The sequence below is a fragment of the Callionymus lyra genome, chromosome 16 (assembly GCF_982586985.1).
Source record: "Callionymus lyra chromosome 16, fCalLyr1.hap1.1, whole genome shotgun sequence".
Taxonomy (NCBI): Eukaryota; Metazoa; Chordata; class Actinopteri; order Syngnathiformes; family Callionymidae; genus Callionymus; species Callionymus lyra.
Genome location: NC_141833.1, coordinates 21,697,950 through 21,721,690, shown reverse-complemented (window position 1 = coordinate 21,721,690; position 23,741 = coordinate 21,697,950). Strand labels below are relative to the sequence as shown.

General features: G+C 46.2%; 2 protein-coding genes and 1 long non-coding RNA gene across 8 annotated transcripts in view; 1 reads left to right on the top strand and 2 right to left on the bottom strand.

Annotated features, from left to right (window-relative positions):
- Positions 1-766, bottom strand: part of LOC148064159 (uncharacterized) — an 11,437-nt gene extending 10,671 nt beyond the window's left edge. The window contains exon 1 of the long non-coding RNA XR_015713584.1: positions 632-766. This is a non-coding gene — a long non-coding RNA (uncharacterized LOC148064159). The remainder of the gene's footprint in view (positions 1-631) is intronic.
- Positions 1-10,887, top strand: part of plxdc2a (plexin domain containing 2a) — a 17,798-nt gene extending 6,911 nt beyond the window's left edge. Inside the window, exons 7-13 of one of the 4 annotated variants that reach the window (XM_087811909.1) lie at positions 667-766; positions 821-916; positions 6,359-6,440; positions 6,501-6,561; positions 6,638-6,815; positions 7,303-7,448; positions 10,429-10,887. In XM_087811909.1, the coding sequence (XP_087668035.1) occupies positions 667-766; positions 821-916; positions 6,359-6,440; positions 6,501-6,561; positions 6,638-6,815; positions 7,303-7,448; positions 10,429-10,617 (852 nt within the window). In that variant the 3' untranslated portion in view covers positions 10,618-10,887. Of the gene's footprint in view, positions 1-666; positions 917-6,358; positions 6,562-6,637; positions 6,816-7,302; positions 7,449-10,428 lie in introns of all 4 variants that reach the window. The other 3 variants (XM_087811907.1, XM_087811908.1, XM_087811906.1) reach the window with 3 other exon arrangements.
- Positions 10,694-23,741, bottom strand: part of myripa (myosin VIIA and Rab interacting protein a) — a 23,497-nt gene continuing 10,449 nt past the window's right edge. The window contains exons 5-17 of one of the 3 annotated variants that reach the window (XM_087811902.1): positions 23,517-23,597; positions 23,334-23,431; positions 22,166-22,246; positions 21,997-22,107; positions 21,828-21,927; positions 21,266-21,765; positions 17,538-20,129; positions 17,402-17,458; positions 11,869-12,030; positions 11,643-11,804; positions 11,057-11,155; positions 10,945-10,996; positions 10,694-10,832 (exon numbers count right to left, since the gene is read on the bottom strand). In XM_087811902.1, coding sequence (XP_087668028.1) covers positions 10,816-10,832; positions 10,945-10,996; positions 11,057-11,155; positions 11,643-11,804; positions 11,869-12,030; positions 17,402-17,458; positions 17,538-20,129; positions 21,266-21,765; positions 21,828-21,927; positions 21,997-22,107; positions 22,166-22,246; positions 23,334-23,431; positions 23,517-23,597 — 4,112 coding nt within the window. In that variant the 3' untranslated portion in view covers positions 10,694-10,815. Of the gene's footprint in view, positions 10,833-10,921; positions 10,997-11,056; positions 11,156-11,642; positions 11,805-11,868; positions 12,031-17,401; positions 17,459-17,537; positions 20,130-21,265; positions 21,766-21,827; positions 21,928-21,996; positions 22,108-22,165; positions 22,247-23,333; positions 23,432-23,516; positions 23,598-23,741 lie in introns of all 3 variants that reach the window. The other 2 variants (XM_087811903.1, XM_087811904.1) reach the window with 2 other exon arrangements.

Below are 23,741 nucleotides of genomic sequence, written 5' to 3'. Positions count from 1 at the left end.
CTCAGAGAGGTGAGTCGTGACTCAGAAGTGACTCGTGACTCAGAGAGGTGAGTCGTGACTCAGAAGTGACTCGTGACTCAGAGAGGTGACTCGTGACTCAGAAGTGACTCGTGACTCAGAGAGGTGACTCGTGACTCAGAGAGGTGAGTTGTGACTCAGAGAGGTGAGTCATGACTCAGAAGTGACTCGTGACTCAGAGAGGTGACTCGTGACTCAGAAGTGACCCGTGACTCAGAGAGGTGAGTCGTGACTCGTGACTCAGAGAGGTGAGTCGTGACTCAGAAGTGACCCGTGACTCAGAGAGGTGAGTCGTGACTCGTGACTCAGAGAGGTGAGTCGTGACTCAGAAGTGACTCGTGACTCAGAGAGGTGAGTCGTGACTCAGAGAGGTGAGTCGTGACTCAGAAGTGACCCGTGACTCAGAGAGGTGAGTCGTGACTCAGAAGTGACCCGTGACTCAGAGAGGTGAGTCGTGACTCAGAGAAGTGTCTTGTGACTCAGAGAGGTGAGTCGTGACTCAGAAGTGACCCGTGACTCAGAGAGGTGAGTCGTGACTCAGAGAAGTGTCTTGTGACTCAGAGAGGTGAGTCGTGACTCAGAGAGGTACCAATAGAGTTTACTTGTGACTCACAGACTTGACTCATAAAAGTGACTCGTGTGCTTCAGGTTCCACTCGACCTCGGTGACCTCGACGCGCTGCATCATCCGGTCAAAGTGGGCGTGTCCGACGCCTTCGTGGTGGTCAACGCTCTGGAGCAGATCCCTGGTGAGTCACAGCGAAGTCCTGAGTCGTTGACCCGACTGACTGACTCGTCCTCAGACGCCCGCAGGAGAACCATCTACGAGTACCACAGGCTGGACGTCCTCAGGTCCGGCGTGCGGAGCCGGACGGTCGTGGACTTGTTTCCTCTTCCGAGTAAGAAGAGTCTCCAGTTTGACTGACGGTTCTTCTCTCAACACTGACGGTTCTTCTCTCGGCACTGACGGTTCTTCTCTCTCACCACTGACGGTTCTCTCTGATGGTTCTTCTCTCAACACTGACGGTTCTTCTCTCAACACCGACGGTTCTTCTCTCAACACCGACGGTTCTTCTCTCGGCACCGACGGTTCTTCTCTCAACACCGACGGTTCTTCTCTCTCAGCACCGACGGTTCTTCTCTCACCACTGACGGTTCTTCTCTCAACACTGACGGTTCTTCTCTCGGCACTGACGGTTCTTCTCTCAACACTGACGGTTCTTCTCTCGGCACTGACGGTTCTTCTCTCAACACTGACGGTTCTTCTCTCACCACTGACGGTTCTTCTCTCACCACTGACGGTTCTTCTCTCAACACTGACGGTTCTTCTCTCGGCACTGACGGTTCTTCTCTAGACACTGACGGTTCTTCTCTCAACACTGACGGTTCTTCTCTCAACACTGACGGTTCTTCTCTCACCACTGACGGTTCTTCTCTCACCACTGACGGTTCTTCTCTCAACATTGACGGTTCTTCTCTCAACACTGACGGTTCTTCTCTCGGCACTGACGGTTCTTCTCTCGGCACTGACTGTTCTTTTCTCGGCACTGACGGTTCTTCTCTCGGCACTGACGGTTCTTCTCTCAACACGGACGGTTCTTCTCTCAACACTGACGGTTCTTCTCTCAACACTGACGGTTCTTCTCTCAACACTGACGGTTCTTCTCTCAACACTGACGGTTCTTCTCTCGGCACTGACGGTTCTTCTCTCGGCACTGATGGTTCTTCTCTCAACACTGACGGTTCTTCTCTCAACACTGACGGTTCTTCTCTCACCACTGACGGTTCTTCTCTCAACACTGACGGTTCTTCTCTCACCACTGACGGTTCTTCTTTCAACACTGACGGTTCTTCTCTCGGCACTGACGGTTCTTCTCTCTCACCACTGACGGTTCTCTCTGATGGTTCTTCTCTCAACACTGACGGTTCTTCTCTCAACACTGACGGTTCTTCTCTCAACACTGACGGTTCTTCTCTTGGCACTGACGGTTCTGCTCTCTCACCACTGACGGTTCTCTCTGATGGTTCTTCTCTCAACACTGACGGTTCTTCTCTCGGCACTGACGGTTCTTCTCTCAACACTAACGGTTCTTCTCTCAACACTGACGGTTCTTCTCTCGGCACTGACGGTTCTTCTCTCGGCACTGATGGTTCTTCTCTCAACACTGACGGTTCTTCTCTCAACACTGACGGTTCTTCTCTCACCACTGACGGTTCTTCTCTCAACACTGACGGTTCTTCTCTCACCACTGACGGTTCTTCTCTCGGCACTGACGGTTCTTCTCTCTCACCACTGACGGTTCTCTCTGATGGTTCTTCTCTCAACACTGACGGTTCTTCTCTCAACACTGACGGTTCTTCTCTCAACACTGACGGTTCTTCTCTTGGCACTGACGGTTCTGCTCTCTCACCACTGACGGTTCTCTCTGATGGTTCTTCTCTCAACACTGACGGTTCTTCTCTCGGCACTGACGGTTCTTCTCTCAACACTAACGGTTCTTCTCTCAACACTGACGGTTCTTCTCTCACCACTGACGGTTCTTCTCTCAACACTGACGGTTCTTCTCTCGGCACTGACGGTTCTTCTCTCTCACCACTGACGGTTCTCTCTGATGGTTCTTCTCTCAACACTGACGGTTCTTCTCTCAACACCGACGGTTCTTCTCTCAACACCGACGGTTCTTCTCTCGGCACCGACGGTTCTTCTCTCAACACCGACGGTTCTTCTCTCTCAGCACCGACGGTTCTTCTCTCACCACTGACGGTTCTTCTCTCAACACTGACGGTTCTTCTCTCGGCACTGACGGTTCTTCTCTCAACACTGACGGTTCTTCTCTCGGCACTGACGGTTCTTCTCTCAACACTGACGGTTCTTCTCTCACCACTGACGGTTCTTCTCTCACCACTGACGGTTCTTCTCTCAACACTGACGGTTCTTCTCTCGGCACTGACGGTTCTTTTCTCGGCACTGACGGTTCTTCTCTCACCACTGACGGTTCTTCTCTCAACACGGATGGTTCTTCTCTCAACACTGACGGTTCTTCTCTCAACACTGACGGTTCTTCTCTCGGCACTGACGGTTCTTCTCTCGGCACTGACGGTTCTTCTCTCAACACTGACGGTTCTTCTCTCAACACTGACGGTTCTTCTCTCACCACTGACGGTTCTTCTCTCACCACTGACGGTTCTTCTTTCAACACTGACGGTTCTTCTCTCGGCACTGACAGTTCTTCTCTCTCACCACTGACGGTTCTCTCTGATGGTTCTTCTCTCAACACTGACGGTTCTTCTCTCAACACTGACGGTTCTTCTCTTGGCACTGACGGTTCTGCTCTCTCACCACTGACGGTTCTCTCTGATGGTTCTTCTCTTAACACTGACGGTTCTTCTCTCGGCACTGACGGTTCTTCTCTCAACACTGACGGTTCTTCTCTCAACACTGACGGTTCTTCTCTCACCACTGACGGTTCTTCTCTCGGCACTGACGGTTCTTCTCTCTCACCACTGACGGTTCTCTCTGATGGTTCTTCTCTCAACACTGACGGTTCTTCTCTCAACACTGACGGTTCTTCTCTCAACACAGACGGTTCTTCTCTCACCACTGACGGTTCTTCTCTCAACACCGACGGTTCTTCTCTCTCAGCACCGACGGTTCTTCTCTCACCACTGACGGTTCTTCTCTCAACACTGACGGTTCTTCTCTCAACACTGACGGTTCTTCTCTCAACACCGACGGTTCTTCTCTCGGCACCGACGGTTCTTCTCTCAACACCGACGGTTCTTCTCTCTCAGCACCGACGGTTCTTCTCTCACCACTGACGGTTCTTCTCTCAACACTGACGGTTCTTCTCTCAACACTGACGGTTCTTCTCTCGGCACTGACGGTTCTTCTCTCAACACTGACGGTTCTTCTCTCACCACCGACGGTTCTTCTCTCTCACTGACGGTTCTTCTCTCGGCACTGACGGTTCTTCTCTCAACACTGACGGTTCTTCTCTCGGCACTGACGGTTCTTCTCTCAACACTGACGGTTCTTCTCTCAACACCGACGGTTCTTCTCTCGGCACCGACGGTTCTTCTCTCAACACCGACGGTTCTTCTCTCTCAGCACCGACGGTTCTTCTCTCACCACTGACGGTTCTTCTCTCAACACTGACGGTTCTTCTCTCGGCACTGACGGTTCTTCTCTCACCACTGACGGTTCTTCTCTCAACACTGACGGTTCTTCTCTCAGCACTGACGGTTCATCTCTCGGCACTGACGGTTCTTCTCTCAACACTGACGATTCTTCTCTCACCACCGACGGTTCTTCTCTCTCACTGACGGTTCTTCTCTCGGCACTGACGGTTCTTCTCTCAACACTGACGGTTCTTCTCTCGGCACTGACGGTTCATCTCTCGGCACTGACGGTTCTTCTCTCAACACTGACGATTCTTCTCTCACCACCGACGGTTCTTCTCTCTCACTGACGGTTCTTCTCTCGGCACTGACGGTTCTTCTCTCAACACTGACGGTTCTTCTCTCAACACTGACGGTTCTTCTCTCAACACTGACGGTTCTTCTCTCGGCACTGACGGTTCTTCTCTCAACACTGACGGTTCTTCTCTCACCACCAACGGTTCTTCTCTCACCACTGACGGTTCTTCTCTCGGCACCGACGGTTCTTCTCTCAACACTGACGGTTCTTCTCTCAACACTGACGGTTCTTCTCTCAACACTGACGGTTCTTCTCTTGGCACTGACGGTTCTGCTCTCTCACCACTGACGGTTCTCTCTGATGGTTCTTCTCTTAACACTGACGGTTCTTCTCTCGGCACTGACGGTTCTTCTCTCAACACTGACGGTTCTTCTCTCACCACCGACGGTTCTTCTCTCTCACTGACGGTTCTTCTCTCGGCACTGACGGTTCTTCTCTCAACACTGACGGTTCTTCTCTCGGCACTGACGGTTCTTCTCTCAACACTGACGGTTCTTCTCTCAACACCGACGGTTCTTCTCTCGGCACCGACGGTTCTTCTCTCAACACCGACGGTTCTTCTCTCTCAGCACCGACGGTTCTTCTCTCACCACTGACGGTTCTTCTCTCAACACTGACGGTTCTTCTCTCGGCACTGACGGTTCTTCTCTCACCACTGACGGTTCTTCTCTCAACACTGACGGTTCTTCTCTCAGCACTGACGGTTCATCTCTCGGCACTGACGGTTCTTCTCTCAACACTGACGATTCTTCTCTCACCACCGACGGTTCTTCTCTCTCACTGACGGTTCTTCTCTCGGCACTGACGGTTCTTCTCTCAACACTGACGGTTCTTCTCTCGGCACTGACGGTTCATCTCTCGGCACTGACGGTTCTTCTCTCAACACTGACGATTCTTCTCTCACCACCGACGGTTCTTCTCTCTCACTGACGGTTCTTCTCTCGGCACTGACGGTTCTTCTCTCAACACTGACGGTTCTTCTCTCAACACTGACGGTTCTTCTCTCAACACTGACGGTTCTTCTCTCGGCACTGACGGTTCTTCTCTCAACACTGACGGTTCTTCTCTCACCACCAACGGTTCTTCTCTCACCACTGACGGTTCTTCTCTCGGCACCGACGGTTCTTCTCTCAACACTGACGGTTCTTCTCTCAACACTGACGGTTCTTCTCTCACCACTGACGGTTCTCTCTGATGGTTCTTCTCTTAACACTGACGGTTCTTCTCTCGGCACTGACGGTTCTTCTCTCAACACTGACGGTTCTTCTCTCAACACCGATGGTTCTTCTCTCTCAGCACCGACGGTTCTTCTCTCAACACCGATGGTTCTTCTCTCTCAGCACCGACGGTTCTTCTCTCACCACTGACGGTTCTTCTCTCAACACTGACGGTTCTTCTCTCGGCACTGACGGTTCTTCTCTCACCACTGACGGTTCTTCTCTCAACACTGACGGTTCTTCTCTCAGCACTGACGGTTCTTCTCTCGGCACTGACGGTTCTTCTCTCGGCACTGACGGTTCTTCTCTCAACACTGACGATTCTTCTCTCACCACCGACGGTTCTTCTCTCTCACTGACGGTTCTTCTCTCGGCACTGACGGTTCTTCTCTCAACACTGACGGTTCTTCTCTCAACACTGACGGTTCTTCTCTCGGCACTGACGGTTCTTCTCTCAACACTGACGGTTCTTCTCTCAACACTGACGGTTCTTCTCTCACCACCAACGGTTCTTCTCTCACCACTGACGGTTCTTCTCTCGGCACTGACGGTTCTTCTCTCACCACCGACGGTTCTTCTCTCACCACTGACGGTTCTTCTCTCGGCACTGACGGATCTTCTCTCAACACTGATGGTTCTTCTCTCAGCGTGTCTGCAGCTCAGCAGCTGCGCCGCGTGTGCGTCTGCGCGGATCGGCTTCGACTGCAGCTGGTGCAGCCGCCTGCAGAGGTCAGAGGTCAGAGGTCAACCTCAACTCACCGTCCAGAACTCAATGGTTTCTCCCTTTAGATGCTCCAGCGGCTTTGATCGGCACCGGCAGGACTGGGTCGACCTCGGCTGCCCGGACCAGGTTCGGAGTCGCTCCTGTCATGGAAGCCTTGTCGATAAAAAAACTTTATTCATCGAACGTTTTTTTTCTTCTCCAGAGACGAGACTTTCGCTGCCAGAACCGAAGCGAGTCCGCAGCCGCTCGACCACGAACCACACCTGCCGTGACCGCCGCCTCAGGTGAGCGAGGCTCCGCCCACTCATCCTCCTCGGACCTGTCAATCATCGGCGGGAGAAGCTCCACGGAGCAGACGCCGACAAGTCGACCAGGAGAAGGTATTAAGAATCATGAGAGCGCCCCCTGCAGTGTTTGAAGTGTAATGATTCGACAATCATTGTATTCATGAAGACTTTGAGATATTTAAGAGAAACTGAAATTAATTTAAATCAATTCATAGTTCTTTTTTAACCTTTAACCTTTTGTAAAGGAAACTAATCCAACGGATCATCTTTGAGTAACTTGTCATAATCTCTATTATATTCTTCATCTTTGAAGAACGACGATCGTTAACAAAATAATGTTGATTCCGTGGAAATAACGAGGCCCTTGAACGCACCACGGTTTGTGTCGTCGTGCGTCCAATGACACTCCGGCGCGGGAAAGTCTGGTCGTCGTGAATTAAGTCAACACGAGGGTCAAGAGGTCGAGTATTTGTCGGCTCGCCGTGATGTCACGGTCGAGCGCGTGTTACATTCTTCGGCCGCAGGAGAATCTTGGCGTCCGTCGTCACGTGTTCGGCTTCACGACGAACGTTCGTTTCAGACGACGAGCGGCGGACGGTCGAGCAGCTGCAGGTCGGACTCCTCGCCGTCATCGTCATGGTGACGGTCGCCATGGCAGCCGGCCTCCTTCTAACCTTCTACATGTACCAACATCCGACGTCCAGCACCAGCATCTTCTTCATGGAGGTGAGACGGAGAGAGTGAGAGAGAAGAAGAGAGAAACGTGGAGAGAAAGAATGTGATACGCAAGATGAAGAAAAGAGTGAGTGAGAGCGAGAAAGAGCAGGATAGAAAGATGTGATAGAGAGCTCGGGAAAGAGAGCAGGATAGAAAGATGTGATAGAGAGCAGGATAGAAAGATGTGATAGAGAGCTCGGGAAAGAGAGCAGGATAGAAAGATGTGAGAGAGAGAGCTCGGGAAAGAGAGCAGGATAGAAAGATGTGAGAGAGAGAGCTCGGGAAAGAGAGCAGGATAGAAAGATGTGATAGAGAGCTCGGGAAAGAGAGCAGGATAGAAAGATGTGATAGAGAGCTCGGGAAAGAGAGCAGGATAGAAAGATGTGATAGAGAGCTCGGGAAAGAGAGCAGGATAGAAAGATGTGATAGAGAGCAGGATAGAAAGATGTGATAGAGAGCTCGGGAAAGAGAGCAGGATAGAAAGATGTGAGAGAGAGAGCTCGGGAAAGAGAGCAGGATAGAAAGATGTGATAGAGAGCTCGGGAAAGAGAGCAGGATAGAAAGATGTGATAGAGAGCTCGGGAAAGAGAGCAGGATAGAAAGATGTGATAGAGAGCAGGATAGAAAGATGTGATAGAGAGCTCGGGAAAGAGAGCAGGATAGAAAGATGTGATAGAGAGCAGGATAGAAAGATGTGATAGAGAGCTCGGGAAAGAGAGCAGGATAGAAAGATGTGATAGAGAGCAGGATAGAAAGATGTGATAGAGAGCTCGGGAAAGAGAGCAGGATAGAAATATGTGATAGAGAGCTCGGGAAAGAGAGCAGGATAGAAAGATGTGATAGAGAGCAGGATAGAAAGATGTGATAGAGAGCTCGGGAAAGAGAGCAGGATAGAAAGATGTGAGAGAGAGAGCTCGGGAAAGAGAGCAGGATAGAAATATGTGATAGAGAGCTCGGGAAAGAGAGCAGGATAGAAAGATGTGAGAGAGAGAGCTCGGGAAAGAGAGCAGGATAGAAAGATGTGATAGAGAGCTCGGGAAAGAGAGCAGGATAGAAAGATGTGATAGAGAGCTCGGGAAAGAGAGCAGGATAGAAAGATGTGATAGAGAGCAGGATAGAAAGATGTGATAGAGAGCTCGGGAAAGAGAGCAGGATAGAAAGATGTGATAGAGAGCAGGATAGAAAGATGTGATAGAGAGCTCGGGAAAGAGAGCAGGATAGAAAGATGTGAGAGAGAGAGCTCGGGAAAGAGAGCAGGATAGAAATATGTGATAGAGAGCTCGGGAAAGAGAGCAGGATAGAAAGATGTGAGAGAGAGAGCTCGGGAAAGAGAGCAGGATAGAAAGATGTGATAGAGAGCTCAGGAAAGAGAGCAGGATAGAAATATGTGATAGAGAGCTCGGGAAAGAGAGCAGGATAGAAAGATGTGAGAGAGAGAGCTCGGGAAAGAGAGCAGGATAGAAAGATGTGAGAGAGAGAGCTCGGGAAAGAGAGCAGGATAGAAAGATGTGCTGGAGAGCTCAGGAAAGAGAGCAGGATAGAAATATGTGATAGAGAGCTCGGGAAAGAGAGCAGGATAGAAAGATGTGATAGAGAGCTCGGGAAAGAGAGCAGGATAGAAATATGTGATAGAGAGCTCGGGAAAGAGAGCAGGATAGAAAGATGTGCTAGAGAGCTCAGGAAAGAGAGCAGGATAGAAATATGTGATAGAGAGCTCGGGAAAGAGAGCAGGATAGAAAGATGTGATAGAGAGCTCGGGAAAGAGGGCAGGATATTAAGATGTGATAGAGAGCTCGGGAAAGAGGGCAGGATATTAAGATGTGATAGAGAGCTCGGGAAAGAGGGCAGGATAGAAAGATGTGATAGAGAGATCGGGAAAGAGAGCAGGATAGAAAGATGTGCTAGAGAGCTCAGGAAAGAGAGCAGGATAGAAATATGTGATAGAGAGCTCGGGAAAGAGAGCAGGATAGAAAGATGTGATAGAGAGCTCGGGAAAGAGAGCAGGATAGAAAGATGTGATAGAGAGCAGGATAGAAAGATGTGATAGAGAGCTCGGGAAAGAGAGTAGGATAAAAAGATGTGATAGAGAGCTCGGGAAAGAGAGCAGGATAGAAAGATGTGAAAGAGAGCAGGATAGAAAGATGTGATAGAGAGCTCGGGAAAGAGAGTAGGATAGAAGGTGAAAGAGCAACAGTGAGTAGAAAAATAAAAACAGATGGCACGAGATGAATAAAAAGAGTGTGAGATATAGAACAAGAGAATTAGAACAGAGTTGGATAGAGAAAGAGGGCAAGATTAAAAGAGCGTGAGCTATAAAGAGCATGATAGAAAGAGAGATATAAAGAGTGGGAGAGCCAATAGAGAGATAGAGAAACTGCAAGATAAAGAAAAGAGTTGTATAGTAAGAGCCAATAGAGAGATATAAAAAGAGCAAGATAGAAAGATGAGAGATGGAGAGCTCCTGAAAGAGGGTAGAAGAAGAGACAGAGAGAAAGATAACGGATGGTGTGAGAGAGAAAAGAGTGTGAGATATAGAAAGAGCCTCATGGAAAGAGAAAGCGCAAAATAGAAAGAGAAGGAGAGCAAATAGAGAGAATGATATAGAAAGAGGGAAAGATTAGGAAAGACCAGGCGAGAAAGAGAGAGAGTGTGGGATAGAGCAAGATAGAAAGATAAAGAGATGAGATTTAGAAAGAGAAGAAGAGAAGGCACGAGATAACGAAATAAAAAGTGTGAAAGAGAGACAGAGTGAGATAGACTGGCGGAAAGGAAGAGTGAGATAAAAAAGAGCGGAATAGGAGAGAGTGCAAGATAGAGTGAGGTAGAAAGAGAGTGAATAAAGAGTGATAGAGTGAGATAGAACGAGAAGAAGACGGAGCAGGAGATGTAAAGAGATAGAAAGAGAAGCATGTTTGTGAACATCCAGAGTTTCTACTTTAATAATAAATCACATGTTTAAAGGGTTGAAATCTTCATCTTGTCGCCGTAGCAACGCCCGTCATGGCCGACGCTGAGGTTCTCTCGCGGTCGTCGTCAGCCTCAGTACTGCGAGGTCGAGGCTGCAGGTCCAGACAAGGAGACCATCGTGGACCCGTCCCTGGTGCTGGAGGTCCGACGCGAGAGCGAGCAGAAGGACGGCTTCATCGTTCCCGACCAGAAGCAGAGATTCCTGGACTGAACTTCCCATGATCCTCCTCTGTGACGATGTCTCTGTTGTGTGTCACTCCTGAAGCCTCCGGGTCGGAATGTGGCGTCCACGTGTCACTTCCTGTTGCTGACAGAACTCCACATTCCCTGCTGTGTTCCTAAACTGTTGTATGTACACGGAATATTCCGGGTGTGTGGGGAGGACTGGAGGTCAAAGGTCAGATGTGGGTCAGCTCTTCTTGTCGTCTGAAACGAAAAATTCATGTGATTGTAAATATCAATAAAGTTTTATCCAAATGAAGCTGATCAATAAGAGTCTGAAGGTGTTTGGCGACCTCTGCTGGTCACGACATGTTACCGTCCACAGGTGGCGCAGGAAGTCTCCTCCTCTGCCTCGAGTCCAGACTGGGCTGCAACAGGAAGTTCAGGTCAACGGACTCTCGTGAGTTCTGGTTCTGGTGTGATCGTACCATGACCGGGACGTTCCTGGTCCTGCTGAGGCGAGACTGAGGGTCCAAGTCCAGCCCGGCGCTCTTCAGGGCCGCGATCCTGGAGGAGATGTTGCTGATCTGGGAAGAGATCATGTGACGTGTGGAGGTCATATCGTCAAGGTCACGTGACGTGTGGAGGTCATATCATGGAGGTCACATGACATGTGGAGGTCATGTGACGTTTGGAGGTCATATCGTGGAGGTCACATGTGTGGAGGTCATATCGTGGAGGTCATGTGACGAGGAGGTCATATCTTCGAGGTCACATGACGTGTGGAGGTCATATCGTGGAGGTCACATGATGTGTGGAGGTCATATCTTCGAGGTCACATGACGTGTGGAGGTCATATCGTGGAGGTCACATGATGTGTGGAGGTCATATCTTCGCGGTCACATGACGTGTGGAGGTCATATCGTGGAGGTCACATGATGTGTGGAGGTCATATCTTCGAGGTCACACGACGTGTGGAGGTCATATCGTGGAGGTCATGTGACGTGTGGCGATCATTTGACGTGTGGAGTTCATATCCTGGAGGCCATGTGACATGGAGGTCATGTGACTCACCTGCAGCTCTGATTGGTGCACTCTGGCGGCGGCGGACGACACCTGCTCCTCCAGGAAGCTCAGCTCTACGTCAGGAGTTTCTCCTCTGATGCTCCTCGCGTTCTCCTCCAGGTCTCTAAGCTCCGCCTCCAGACGATACGCCGACCCGGCCGCCACGTACACCTGAGCAGGTCGGGAGGAGTCAGAGCGACGCCACTCTGGCCGGGGGAACACGTGCAGAACCTACGTTCTCCTCCAGCCGGCACAAGTCTCTGTCCACCTGTCGGGCGTCCATGTGGGGCGGCAGCGTCGCGGGGGCTCGTCCTGGTGTCTCCAGGAGATCCTCCGTGTGGTTCAGAACCTTCAGGACCTCCGTCGTGACCCGACGCAGAGACGCAGCCGAGAGTCTCTGAGACATGAGTCACATGTTAGTAAATACTGCTGATTCATAGTTAGCGTAAACCACTGGTTACTAACATAAAGAAACAATTAAACATTAACTAAAAACTATCTATTATTTAAGTTCTTCTTATTGGGTGTAAATATCACGACAGAAGTAATTAAGTATTAATATTACTGTCTATTTTGAAGTAAATAAAACATATACTGAATATACTAGTATTATAATAGTATACTAGAGAGAACAAGAGAGAGAACAGGAGAGAACAAGAAAGAGAACAAGAGAGAACAAGAAAGAGAACAAGAGATAACAAGAGAGAGAACAAGAGAGAGAACAAGAGAGAGAACAAGAGAGAGAACAAGAGAGAACAAGAGAGAACAAGAGAGAACAAGAGAACAAGAGAGAACAAGAGAGAACAAGTGAGAACAAGAGAGAGAACAAGTGAGAACAAGAGAGAACAAGTGAGAACAATAGAGAGAACAAGAGAGAACAAGGGAACAAGAGAGAACAAGAGAACAAGAGAGAACAAGTGAGAACAAGAGAGAGAACAAGTGAGAACAAGAGAGAACAAGTGAGAACAAGAGAACAAGAGAGAACAAGAGAGAACAAGAGAACAAGAGAACAAGAGAACAAGAGAGAACAAGAGAGAACAAGTGAGAACAAGAGAGAGAACAAGAGAGAACAAGAGAGAACAAGCGAGAACAAGAGAGAGAACAAGAGAGAACAAGTGAGAACATGAGAGTACAAGAGAGAGAACAAGAGAGAACAAGAGAGAACATGAGAGAACAAGAGAGAACAAGTGAGAACAAGAGAGAACATGAGAGAACAAGAGAAAACAAGAGAGAGAACAAGAGAGAACAAGAAAGAACAAGAGAGAACAAGCGAGAACAAGTGAGAACAAGAGAGAACAAGAGAGAACAAGCGAGAACAAGTGAGAACAAGAGAGAACATGAGAGAACAAGAGAGAGAACAAGAGAGAACAAGCGAGAGAACAAGAGAGAACAAGAGAGAGAACAAGAGAGAGAACAAGAGAGAACAAGAGAGAGAACAAGCGAGAACAAGCAAGAACAAGAGAGAACAAGTGAGAACAAGTGAGAACAAGTGAGAACAAGAGAGAACAAGCGAGAACAAGAGAGAACAAGAGAGAGAACAAGAGAGAACAAGCGAGAACAAGAGAGAGAACAAGAGAGAGAACAAGAGAGAACAAGAGAACAAGAGAGAGAACAAGAGAGAACATGAGAGAACAAGAGAGAGAACAAGAGAGAACAAGCGAGAGAACAAGAGAGAACAAGAGAACAAGAGAGAGAACAAGAGAGAGAACAAGAGAGAGAACAAGAGAGAGAACAAGAGAGAACAAGAGAGAGAACAAGCGAGAACAAGCGAGAACAAGAGAGAACAAGTGAGAACAAGTGAGAACAAGTGAGAACAAGAGAGAACAAGCGAGAACAAGAGAGAACAAGAGAGAGAACAAGAGAGAACAAGCGAGAACAAGAGAGAGAACAAGAGAGAGAACAAGAGAGACCAAGCGAGAACAAGTGAGAACACGAGAGAGAACAAGAGAGAGAACAAGAGAGAACAAGTGAGAACAAGAGAGAACAAGAGAGAGAACAAGAGAGAACAAGAGAGATAACAAGCGAGAACAAGTGAGAACAAGAGAGAACAAGAGAGAACAAGAGAGAGAACAAGAGAGAACAAGAGAGCACAAGAGAGAGAACAAGAGAGAACAAGAGAGCACAAGAGAGAGAACAAGAGAGAACAAGAGAGAGAACAAGAGAGAACAAGAGAGCACAAGAGAGAAAACAAGAGAGAACAAGAGAGAGAACAAGAGAGAACAAGAGAGCACAAGAGAGAGAACAAGAGAGAACAAGAGAGCACAAGAGAGAGAACAAGAGAGAACAAGAGAGAGAACAAGAGAGAACAAGAGAGCACAAGAGAGAGAACAAGAGAGAACAAGAGAGAGAACAAGAGAGAACAAGAGAGAACAAGAGAGAGAACAAGAGCGAACAAGCGAGAACAAGTGAGAACAAGAGAGAGAACAAGAGAGAACAAGAGAGCACAAGAGAGAGAACAAGAGAGAACAAGAGAGCACAAGAGAGAGAACAAGAGAGAACAAGAGAGAGAACAAGAGAGCACAAGAGAGAGAACAAGAGAGAACAAGAGAGAGAACAAGAGAGAACAAGAGAGAACAAGAGAACAAGAGAGAGAACAAGAGTGAACAAGCGAGAACAAGTGAGAACAAGAGAGAACAAGAGAGAACAAGAGAGAACAAGCGAGAACAAGTGAGAACAAGAGAGCACAAGAGAGAGAACAAGAGAGAACAAGAGAGAGAACAAGAGAGAACAAGAGAGAGAACAAGAGAGAACAAGAGAGAGAACAAGAGAGAGAACAAGAGAGAACAAGAGAGAGAACAAGCGAGAACAAGCGAGAGCAAGTGAGAACAAGAGAGAGAACAAGAGAGAACAAGAGAGAACAAGAGAGAACAAGCGAGAACAAGAGAGAGAACAAGAGAGAGAACAAGAGAGAACAAGAGAGAGAACAAGAGAGAACAAGTGAGAACACGAGAGAGAACAAGAGAGAGAACAAGAGAGAGAACAAGAGAGAACAAGTGAGAACAAGAGAGAACAAGCGAGAGAACAAGAGAGAACAAGAGAGAGAACAAGCGAGAACGAGAGAGAACAAGAGAGAACAAGAGAGAGAACAAGAGAGAACAAGAGAGAGAACAAGAGAGAGAACAAGAGAGAACAAGAGAGCACAAGAGAGAGAACAAGAGAGAGAACAAGAGAGCACAAGAGAGAGAACAAGAGAGAACAAGAGAGAGAACAAGAGAGAACAAGAGAGAACAAGAGAGAACAAGAGAGAGAACAAGAGAGAACAAGAGAGAACAAGAGAACACAAGAGAGAGAACAAGAGAGAACAAGAGAGCACAAGAGAGAGAACAAGAGAGCACAAGAGAGAGAACAAGAGAGAACAAGAGAGAGAACAAGAGAGAGAACAAGAGCGAACAAGCGAGAACAAGTGAGAACAAGAGAGAACAAGAGAGAGAACAAGAGAGAACAAGCGAGAACAAGTGAGAACAAGAGAGCACAAGAGAGAACAAGAGAGAGAACAAGAGAGAACAAGAGAGAGAACAAGAGAGAGAACAAGAGAGAACAAGAGAGCACAAGAGAGAGAACAAGAGAGCACAAGAGAGAGAACAAGAGAGAACAAGAGAGAGAACAAGAGAGAACAAGAGAGAACAAGAGAGAACAAGAGAGAACAAGAGAGAGAACAAGAGAGAACAAGAGAGAACAAGAGAGAGAACAAGAGAGAGAACAAGAGAGAACAAGAGAACACAAGAGAGAGAACAAGAGAGAACAAGAGAGCACAAGAGAGAGAACAAGAGAGCACAAGAGAGCACAAGAGAGAGAACAAGAGAGAACAAGAGAGAGAACAAGAGAGAGAACAAGAGCGAACAAGCGAGAACAAGTGAGAACAAGAGAGAACAAGAGAGAACAAGAGAGAGAACAAGAGAGAACAAGTGAGAACAAGAGAGAACAAGAGAGAACAAGTGAGAACAAGAGAGAGAACAAGAGAGAACAAGTGAGAACAAGAGAGAACAAGAGAGAACATGAGAGAACAAGAGAGAGAACAAGCGAGAGAACAAGAGAGAACAAGAGAGAACAAGTGAGAACAAGAGAGAACATGAGAGAACAAGAGAGAGAACAAGAGAGAGAACAAGAGAGAACAAGAGAGAGAACAAGCGAGAACAAGCGAGAGCAAGTGAGAACAAGAGAGAGAACAAGAGAGAACAAGAGAGAACAAGAGAGAGAACAAGAGAGAACAAGCGAGAACAAGAGAGAGAACAAGAGAGAGAACAAGAGAGAACAAGAGAGAGAACAAGAGAGAACAAGAGAGAGAACAAGAGAGAACAAGAGAGAGAACAAGAGAGAACAAGTGAGAACAAGAGAGAACAAGAGAGAACAAGTGAGAACAAGAGAGAGAACAAGAGAGAACAAGTGAGAACAAGAGAGAACAAGAGAGAACATGAGAGAACAAGAGAGAGAACAAGCGAGAGAACAAGAGAGAACAAGAGAGAACAAGTGAGAACAAGAGAGAACATGAGAGAACAAGAGAGAGAACAAGAGAGAGAACAAGAGAGAACAAGAGAGAGAACAAGCGAGAACAAGCGAGAGCAAGTGAGAACAAGAGAGAGAACAAGAGAGAACAAGAGAGAACAAGAGAGAACAAGCGAGAACAAGAGAGAGAACAAGAGAGAGAACAAGAGAGAACAAGAGAGAGAACAAGAGAGAACAAGTGAGAACACGAGAGAGAACAAGAGAGAGAACAAGAGAGAGAACAAGAGAGAACAAGTGAGAACAAGAGAGAACAAGCGAGAGAACAAGAGAGAACAAGAGAGAGAACAAGCGAGAACGAGAGAGAACAAGAGAGAACAAGAGAGAGAACAAGAGAGAACAAGAGAGAGAACAAGAGAGAGAACAAGAGAGAACAAGAGAGCACAAGAGAGAGAACAAGAGAGAGAACAAGAGAGCACAAGAGAGAGAACAAGAGAGAACAAGAGAGAGAACAAGAGAGAACAAGAGAGAACAAGAGAGAACAAGAGAGAGAACAAGAGAGAACAAGAGAGAACAAGAGAGAGAACAAGAGAGAACAAGAGAACACAAGAGAGAGAACAAGAGAGAACAAGAGAGCACAAGAGAGAGAACAAGAGAGCACAAGAGAGAGAACAAGAGAGAACAAGAGAGAGAACAAGAGAGAGAACAAGAGCGAACAAGCGAGAACAAGTGAGAACAAGAGAGAACAAGAGAGAGAACAAGAGAGAACAAGCGAGAACAAGTGAGAACAAGAGAGCACAAGAGAGACAACAAGAGAGAACAAGAGAGAGAACAAGAGAGAGAACAAGAGCGAACAAGCGAGAACAAGTGAGAACAAGAGAGAACAAGAGAGAGAACAAGAGAACAAGAGAACAAGAGAGAGAACAAGAGAGAGAAAACGAGAGAACAAGAGAGCACAAGAGAGAGAACAAGAGAGAGAACAAGAGAGAACAAGAGAGAACAAGAGAGAGAACAAGAGAACAAGAGAGAACAAGAGAGAGAACAAGAGAGAACAAGAGAGGGAACGAGAGAGAACAAGAGAGAGAACAAGAGAGAAAAAGAGAGAGAACAAGAGAGAACGAGAGAAAACAAGAGAGAACAAGAGAGAGAACGAGAGAGAACAATAGAGAGAAAAAGAGAGAACAAGAGAGAACGAGAGAGAACAAGAGAGAACGAGAGAGAACAAGAGAGAACGAGAGAGAACGAGAGAACAAGAGAGAACAAGTGAGAACAAGAGAGAACAAGAGAGAACCAGAGAGAACAGGTGATGAGTGACAGCTGTCACTCACCTGCTCCATCAGAGCCAACAGAACCTGCTCTGACTCGGACAAGTTGGACTCAACGTACTTGAAGCGAGAGAAAAAGAAGAGGACGAAAAGGAGGATGTTAGTGGAGGAAGAGAAGAAGAGAAAGACGAGTGCTCACCTCGACGATCTCCTCCTCCGTCTGGAACTTTCTCTCCTTCGTGTCTTCTTCTCCTCCCATCATCCCTCCATCCTCAGGACACACCTGCATGTCCTCCAGTGTCATAGTCAACATGCTGCTGATCATCCTTTCAAACTCTTCTTCATCTTCATCATCATCTACCTTTTCTTCCTCTTCTCCTCCTCCTCTCTCTTCTTCATCATCATCATCTACCTTTTCCTCTTCTTCTCCTCCTCCTCTCTCTGCTTCATCATCATCTACCTTTTCCTCTTCTCCTCCTCCTCTCTCTGCTTCATCATCATCTACCTTTTCCTCTTCTTCTCCTCCTCTCTCTGCTTCATCATCTTCATCTACCTTTTCCTCTTCTTCTCCTCCTCTCTCTTCATCATCATCGTCATCATCTACCCTTTCTTTCCCTTCTCCTTCTCCTCCTCCCTCTGCTTCATCATCATCATCATCTACCTTTTCCTCTTCTTCTCCTCCTCTCTCTGCTTTATCATCCTTCTTTTTCCTTTCTTCCACCTCCACATTCTCTCCATTTCTGTCTTTCTTTTCCATAGTTTCTTTCACAACTTCTCTTTCACCTTCTGCCATCTCTTCTTCTCTTCTGCCCTCTAGATTTGCAACTTGTTCTTCTTTCTCTTCTTCCTTCACCCCCTTATCTCCAATCCCTCCATCATCTAACTGTTTAACTTCCTCCATTGTCTCTTCTTCAACCTCTCCCTCCACCATTTCATCTCTTCTCTCATCCCTCTCTTCCTCCTCTGCTTCCATCATCCCTCCTTTCTCTTCTTCTTTCTCATTCCCTTCCTTTCCTTCAACTTCCACCTGTTCTTTATTCATCGTATCTCTTTTCTCATCATCTCTCTTTTTCTTCTCATATTCATCTGGACGTACATTCCTCTCTGCTTTCTCCTCCGTCACTCCCTCTTTCTCATCCCCCATTTCACCTCTTTCTCTATCATTCATGTCAATCGCTCCTTTCTTCTCCTTGTCCAATTCATTTTCACAGTTCTTCTCTTCTTTCTCTTCTTCCATGTTCATTCTTTCTGCATCTACTTCCACCTCATCTTCCCTCTTGTCTGACACTTTCTTCTCTTCTTTTTCTTTCTCAAATTCCTCATCTTTTATGTTTTTTTTATCTCCTTCTTCCTTTTCTCCTCTCCTTTCCTCAGCCCCATGTTTTCGCTGCTCCTCTTCCATTTCTTCCTCATCTTTACTCTCTTCTGTTTCTCTCTTCCCTCTTCCATCTCTTTCTTCTCCTCTTCTTTCTTTATCCATCTCCTCCTCCTCTAGTCTAGAATCTATTCCTTCGTTGCATCTTGTTTCTGCTTCTTTTCGTCCTCTGTTCATCACTTGTTTTTCATCCTCTCCACTTTTCTCCATATGTTCCACCATCTCCTCTTTCTGCTCTCTTTTCATTTCTCTTCCGTCTGTGTCTCCTGATTGATCATCAATCTCTTTTCTCTCTCTATCTTCAACTCTCCCCTCCATCTTCCCTTCATCTTTTTCCCCTCTATCTTCCTTCCCATCTTCTTCATTATCTTCTTTTCTCAGCTCAAACATTTTCACGTCAATTTCCATGGAGTCTCTCCTCATCTCCTCCTCCTCCTCCTCTTCCTCCTCCTCCACCTCCTCCTCCTCCTCCTCTTCCTCTTCCTCCTCCTCCTCCTCCTTCTCTCCAACCCGGTCCAGCTCGTCCTCGGTGGAGGAGAACTGGGAGGCGCTCACCAGGGAGGCCAGGCCGCGAACTTGAGCTGCTTCTTCCTCCTCCAGCTTCCACAGCGTCTCCTCGTCCAGGAGCTCCTGGTGACCGAGACGGTCCAGCTCGTCCTCCGTGGACGAGAACTGGGTGCCGCTGACCTGGTCCACTAGTCTGCAGACTCTGACACCGAGCTCCTCGTTCCTCTCCTCCTTCTCGCCCTCCTCGCCCACTCTGTCCAGCTCGTCCTCCGTGGAGGAGAACTGAGTCACTCTCAGCTCCTTCTCCAGCTGATAGAGCCTGAAGGTGAACTTCTCCTCCTCCTCTTCTTCTTCTTCTTCTTCTTCTTCCTCTTCTTCTTCTTCCTCTCCTTCTCTGTCTTCCCTCATCTTCTCTTCCTCGCACACGTCTCCCTCCGTCTCTCCTGCAGCGTCAAGGTTGTCATCAGTGGAGGAGAAGTAAGAGAGTCTGGACTGAGCCACCAGTTGATACAATCTGTTCTCCACCTCTTCATCTAAACTCTTATCCTTTTCTTCTTCGTCCTCCTCACCAATGTCATCATCATCATCATCATCATCATCACCATCATCACCATCATCACCATCATCCTCCTCCTCATCATCTTCCTCCTCGTCCTCTTCCTCTCTCTCTTCATCACCCAACTGCATCTCCTCCTCATCCTCCCTCAGCTCCTCCTCAACATCAGCATCTTCTCCCCCACAGTCGCCTGCGGACCAGAACCGTTCTCTGGGCTGTGACCCGGAGTCCGTCTGCGAGGGGTCCGGTTCTGTCAGGTCCGGTTCGTGCATCTCAGGTGTGGAGGCTCCAGACGTCAACGTGTCCGGAGTCACGCAGTCGGACAGAAGGTAGTTTGGTTTGGTGGCGTCGCACTGAGAGAAGGACGAGAAAAACATTGTTTTTCTACTCAATATCAAAGTTGACTTTTTGACACTAGATTAAATCTCACAATAAGATAACATATAATCATGGATTAACTATAATTGTGTATCTAATATTAAACAATTGAAACAAAGAAGATTGAAAATATGTTTCATTGATTATTGACTATTAGTATTTTTAAGATTGAATTATTATTAAGAGCCACATGTTCTCACACTTTCTGCCAAACACTAAAATATTATTTCAACCAAAGAAAACTGTTTCTATTCAAAAAGTGTTCAAACACTATAGTATGTTATAGATTTAATTATTTTTTATTTATCTTTTATATACTTTTTTTTCTTTTTTTTTTTAGGTTAGGTTAGCTTAGGTAGAACTTTATTGATTTTGAAACTTAAATTGTTTTTTTTCCAATTAGACACAGCAATACAGCAATAATTCATAAAAATAAAAATAAGAACAAAGAGAAATAAAGAGAAAGAACAAGTTGATACAATGTAAAGATACAATCTATCTCTAAAGATATTTAAAGTCTAAAGTTTTAATATTATCTTATATGTATTTTTCAATCAAGCAGATTTTTTTTATTCAATAATGAAGCAACAAAGCTTCTATAATAATTAAATAAAATACAAATATTCAATTTACTTTAAATATTATAATAATGTATTATTTTCTTGTCACGTCTGATTGTACTGTTTATGTGCTTCGATTTATTTAAAAAAGGAAAATCTAAATGAAGATTAATAATGATAATTAATAATAAAGCATTTGAATATGTGAGTAAAGAAGAATATATACATGAATTAAATACCCTTGCATTTTATTTGATGTCAAATGTACGTAAAAATTCAAATAAAACGATTTTTAAAATTATTTTCATGGTTTATATTTTATTATCTACAGTATGATTAAAACTATGTATTACTTATATCTAAAATAAAGCCATTTTGCTTTTAGATTTTCAGCACATTTTTTTTCAAGTTTATCATTTAATATAGAATGATTTAATTATATTTGTCGCTGCAATTATATTTTGATGTTTATTGAAAACATGTGAGGAAAAAGTTTTTTCAATTAAAATTCAACTCAATGAAGTGAACACGAGGCTCCTGTGCAGACGTACCCAGGCTGACGTCAGCTCCTCTCGGCTCTTCTGTCTCCACCGGCTGACCTGGTCCTCGGGGCCGGAGCTGGTCTCCGGGTCCAGGTTGTAGTTGACGTCGATGACGCTGGTCCGCCGGGACGAGGACGGACGCCGGATCTCTGCCGGCATCTTCCTCTGGAACAGAGACAGCAGAGACTTGTCGTTCGCCTCCGAGTCCGAGAACAGGTCGAAGACGGATCTGCGGGCCGGCGCCGGCTGAGGGTTCTTGTCTTCGGCGACCCGGGTCCGGGTCATCCGTCTGTGGATCTCCTGCAGGACGGCGCCCCAGGAGTCGTCCTGCTGCGGGTCGGACTCGTCCCCGGAGTCCAGGCCCTCGTAGGCCGACACGGCTCCGGACTCTCGCTCCAGAGCGCTGAAGACTTGACTCTTGCTCTGGCTCAGCAGACCGGACCGGGTCGCCGGGGCGTTCTGGAGGACGATCCAGTTCCCGTCTGGACTCTTGAGCACGGATGAAGATCCTGCAGCGTCCACGAGTCACATGACCAAGACGTTCTCGAGTAAATCTTAACTTTCATCTCACCAGAGGTGTCCAGACGATCCACGCTGGTCCAGGTGGACAGCGTGGCCTCGCTGTGAGCTGGTCCGGGCGGGTCCAACAAGGAGGCCGCCGAGACGGATCTCTGCGGAGAACAACGAAGACGCGTGAGCAGCGCTCGACCAGCAGGGGTCAGTGTCGGTCGCTGGAGTACCCAGAGGCTTCCTTTGTACTTGGAGAAGCTGCCGACGTCTTCAGAGTTGAGAGAGAGTTCCTGGTCATGATCCTCGCGAGACCTGGTCAAGGTTCTCCTCCGGGTCAGGATCTGAGCGAGAATTCACGACTCATTATTATTATTATGATGATCTTAAAGTTTCTTTCACCTTCTGGACGATGGTTTTGGCCAGTTCTTCCACCAGCTCCTCTCTGTGCTCACGGAGATACTGAGCTTCGTTCTGCTTCTCCTGGTGCGACGCGTGAGCACAACACACACCAACACTTGATTCAACACGATCGATGATTGAAAGATGGAAGGTGAGAGGAAAGAACAACTTCATCTTCTAAAAATGTGTGAAAATGAATGAAGAACAAACAAACCTAAAAGTTTTTCAGGTAAAGATTATTTTGATTTGTGTCTTCAGGCTCAGTTTTTTATAGCAATAACTTGTCATTTTTAATTCCAAAATAAATAAATAGAAAATATCACATTTGTAATTTAAAAAAAAGGTCATTTTTGTCACGAGGAACCGATTTTATCGTTTCATCGATAAAACATTTAACGGCACAGATCCGGTTAAAACATTTAATGAGTTAATAATATTTACGATGGAAAGATCAGGACAATTACCTTGTTTAATAAATGTCAATCAAAAGTGACGTCATTTAACAATATTTAATTCGAGGCAACATCTGTGTTCAGACTTTAGAAACAAATCAGTATTAAATGTAAGATATAAATATATAGTAGTTATAAGGTGTTTAAATAATAAATGGTTAAAAACGATTTTATTAAAATTCACAACAAAACCTTAAATAAAGGAAAATTCAAAAAGATGTATAGATTTTCGGGTAAAAATTGTTTTAATTAGTCTTCAGAATCAAACATATTGTTTCTATACTATACTATACTTTCTCTACTGGTATGTTGTTTCCAATTATTGCAAAATGTATGATTTATATATTGAAAAAGGACTTTTCTTACCCAGTAAACAATAATAGCAATAATAATATTGTGATAAAAAGATCAGGAAATCATTGATTACATTGAAAATAAAAGCAGGTGAAATCATTTAAATATTTTTAATTCAAGGCAGCATCTGTGTATTAAATTTAGAAACAAAATAAATATTTACATGAGAAATGCTTTAAAAAAATCAAAAAATCTATAAATATAATTTTTTTTTATTTATTTTCATGTTTTCAGGATCTGACTTCTATTCAAAATATTATAAAAACATCATAATGTAATTTGAACATGACATGATGAAATAAGGTGAAGAAAGGAGTTACTAACAGAGGCAGACAGTAACAAACGATCCCAGAGTGACAGACCTGACTGGCAGGATGGAACAGGGCGTTAGAAATGGCTTCATCGACGGCTTCCTCTGCCACCCTCAGCGCCACCGAGTGAGTCTCCGCCATGTTGTGGTCTGAACACAGCAGAGCGACGACATTCAGGGCGACACGAGTCCATCAGATGTTAGTTTGAATGACGGGACACTGAACCGTGTTGACCTTCAGTTTGTCGGTAGAAGGTCGAGTCACTTCCACAGATGCTGCCCTCATTGTAGAGGCTCTCCTCGTAGGCACTGCCCTCTGCACACACACACACACACACACACACACACACACACACACACACACACACACACCCCCACACACACACACACACACACACACACACACACACACACACACACAAAGTCATGATGAATAACGACGACTAAAGCTTCACGTCAT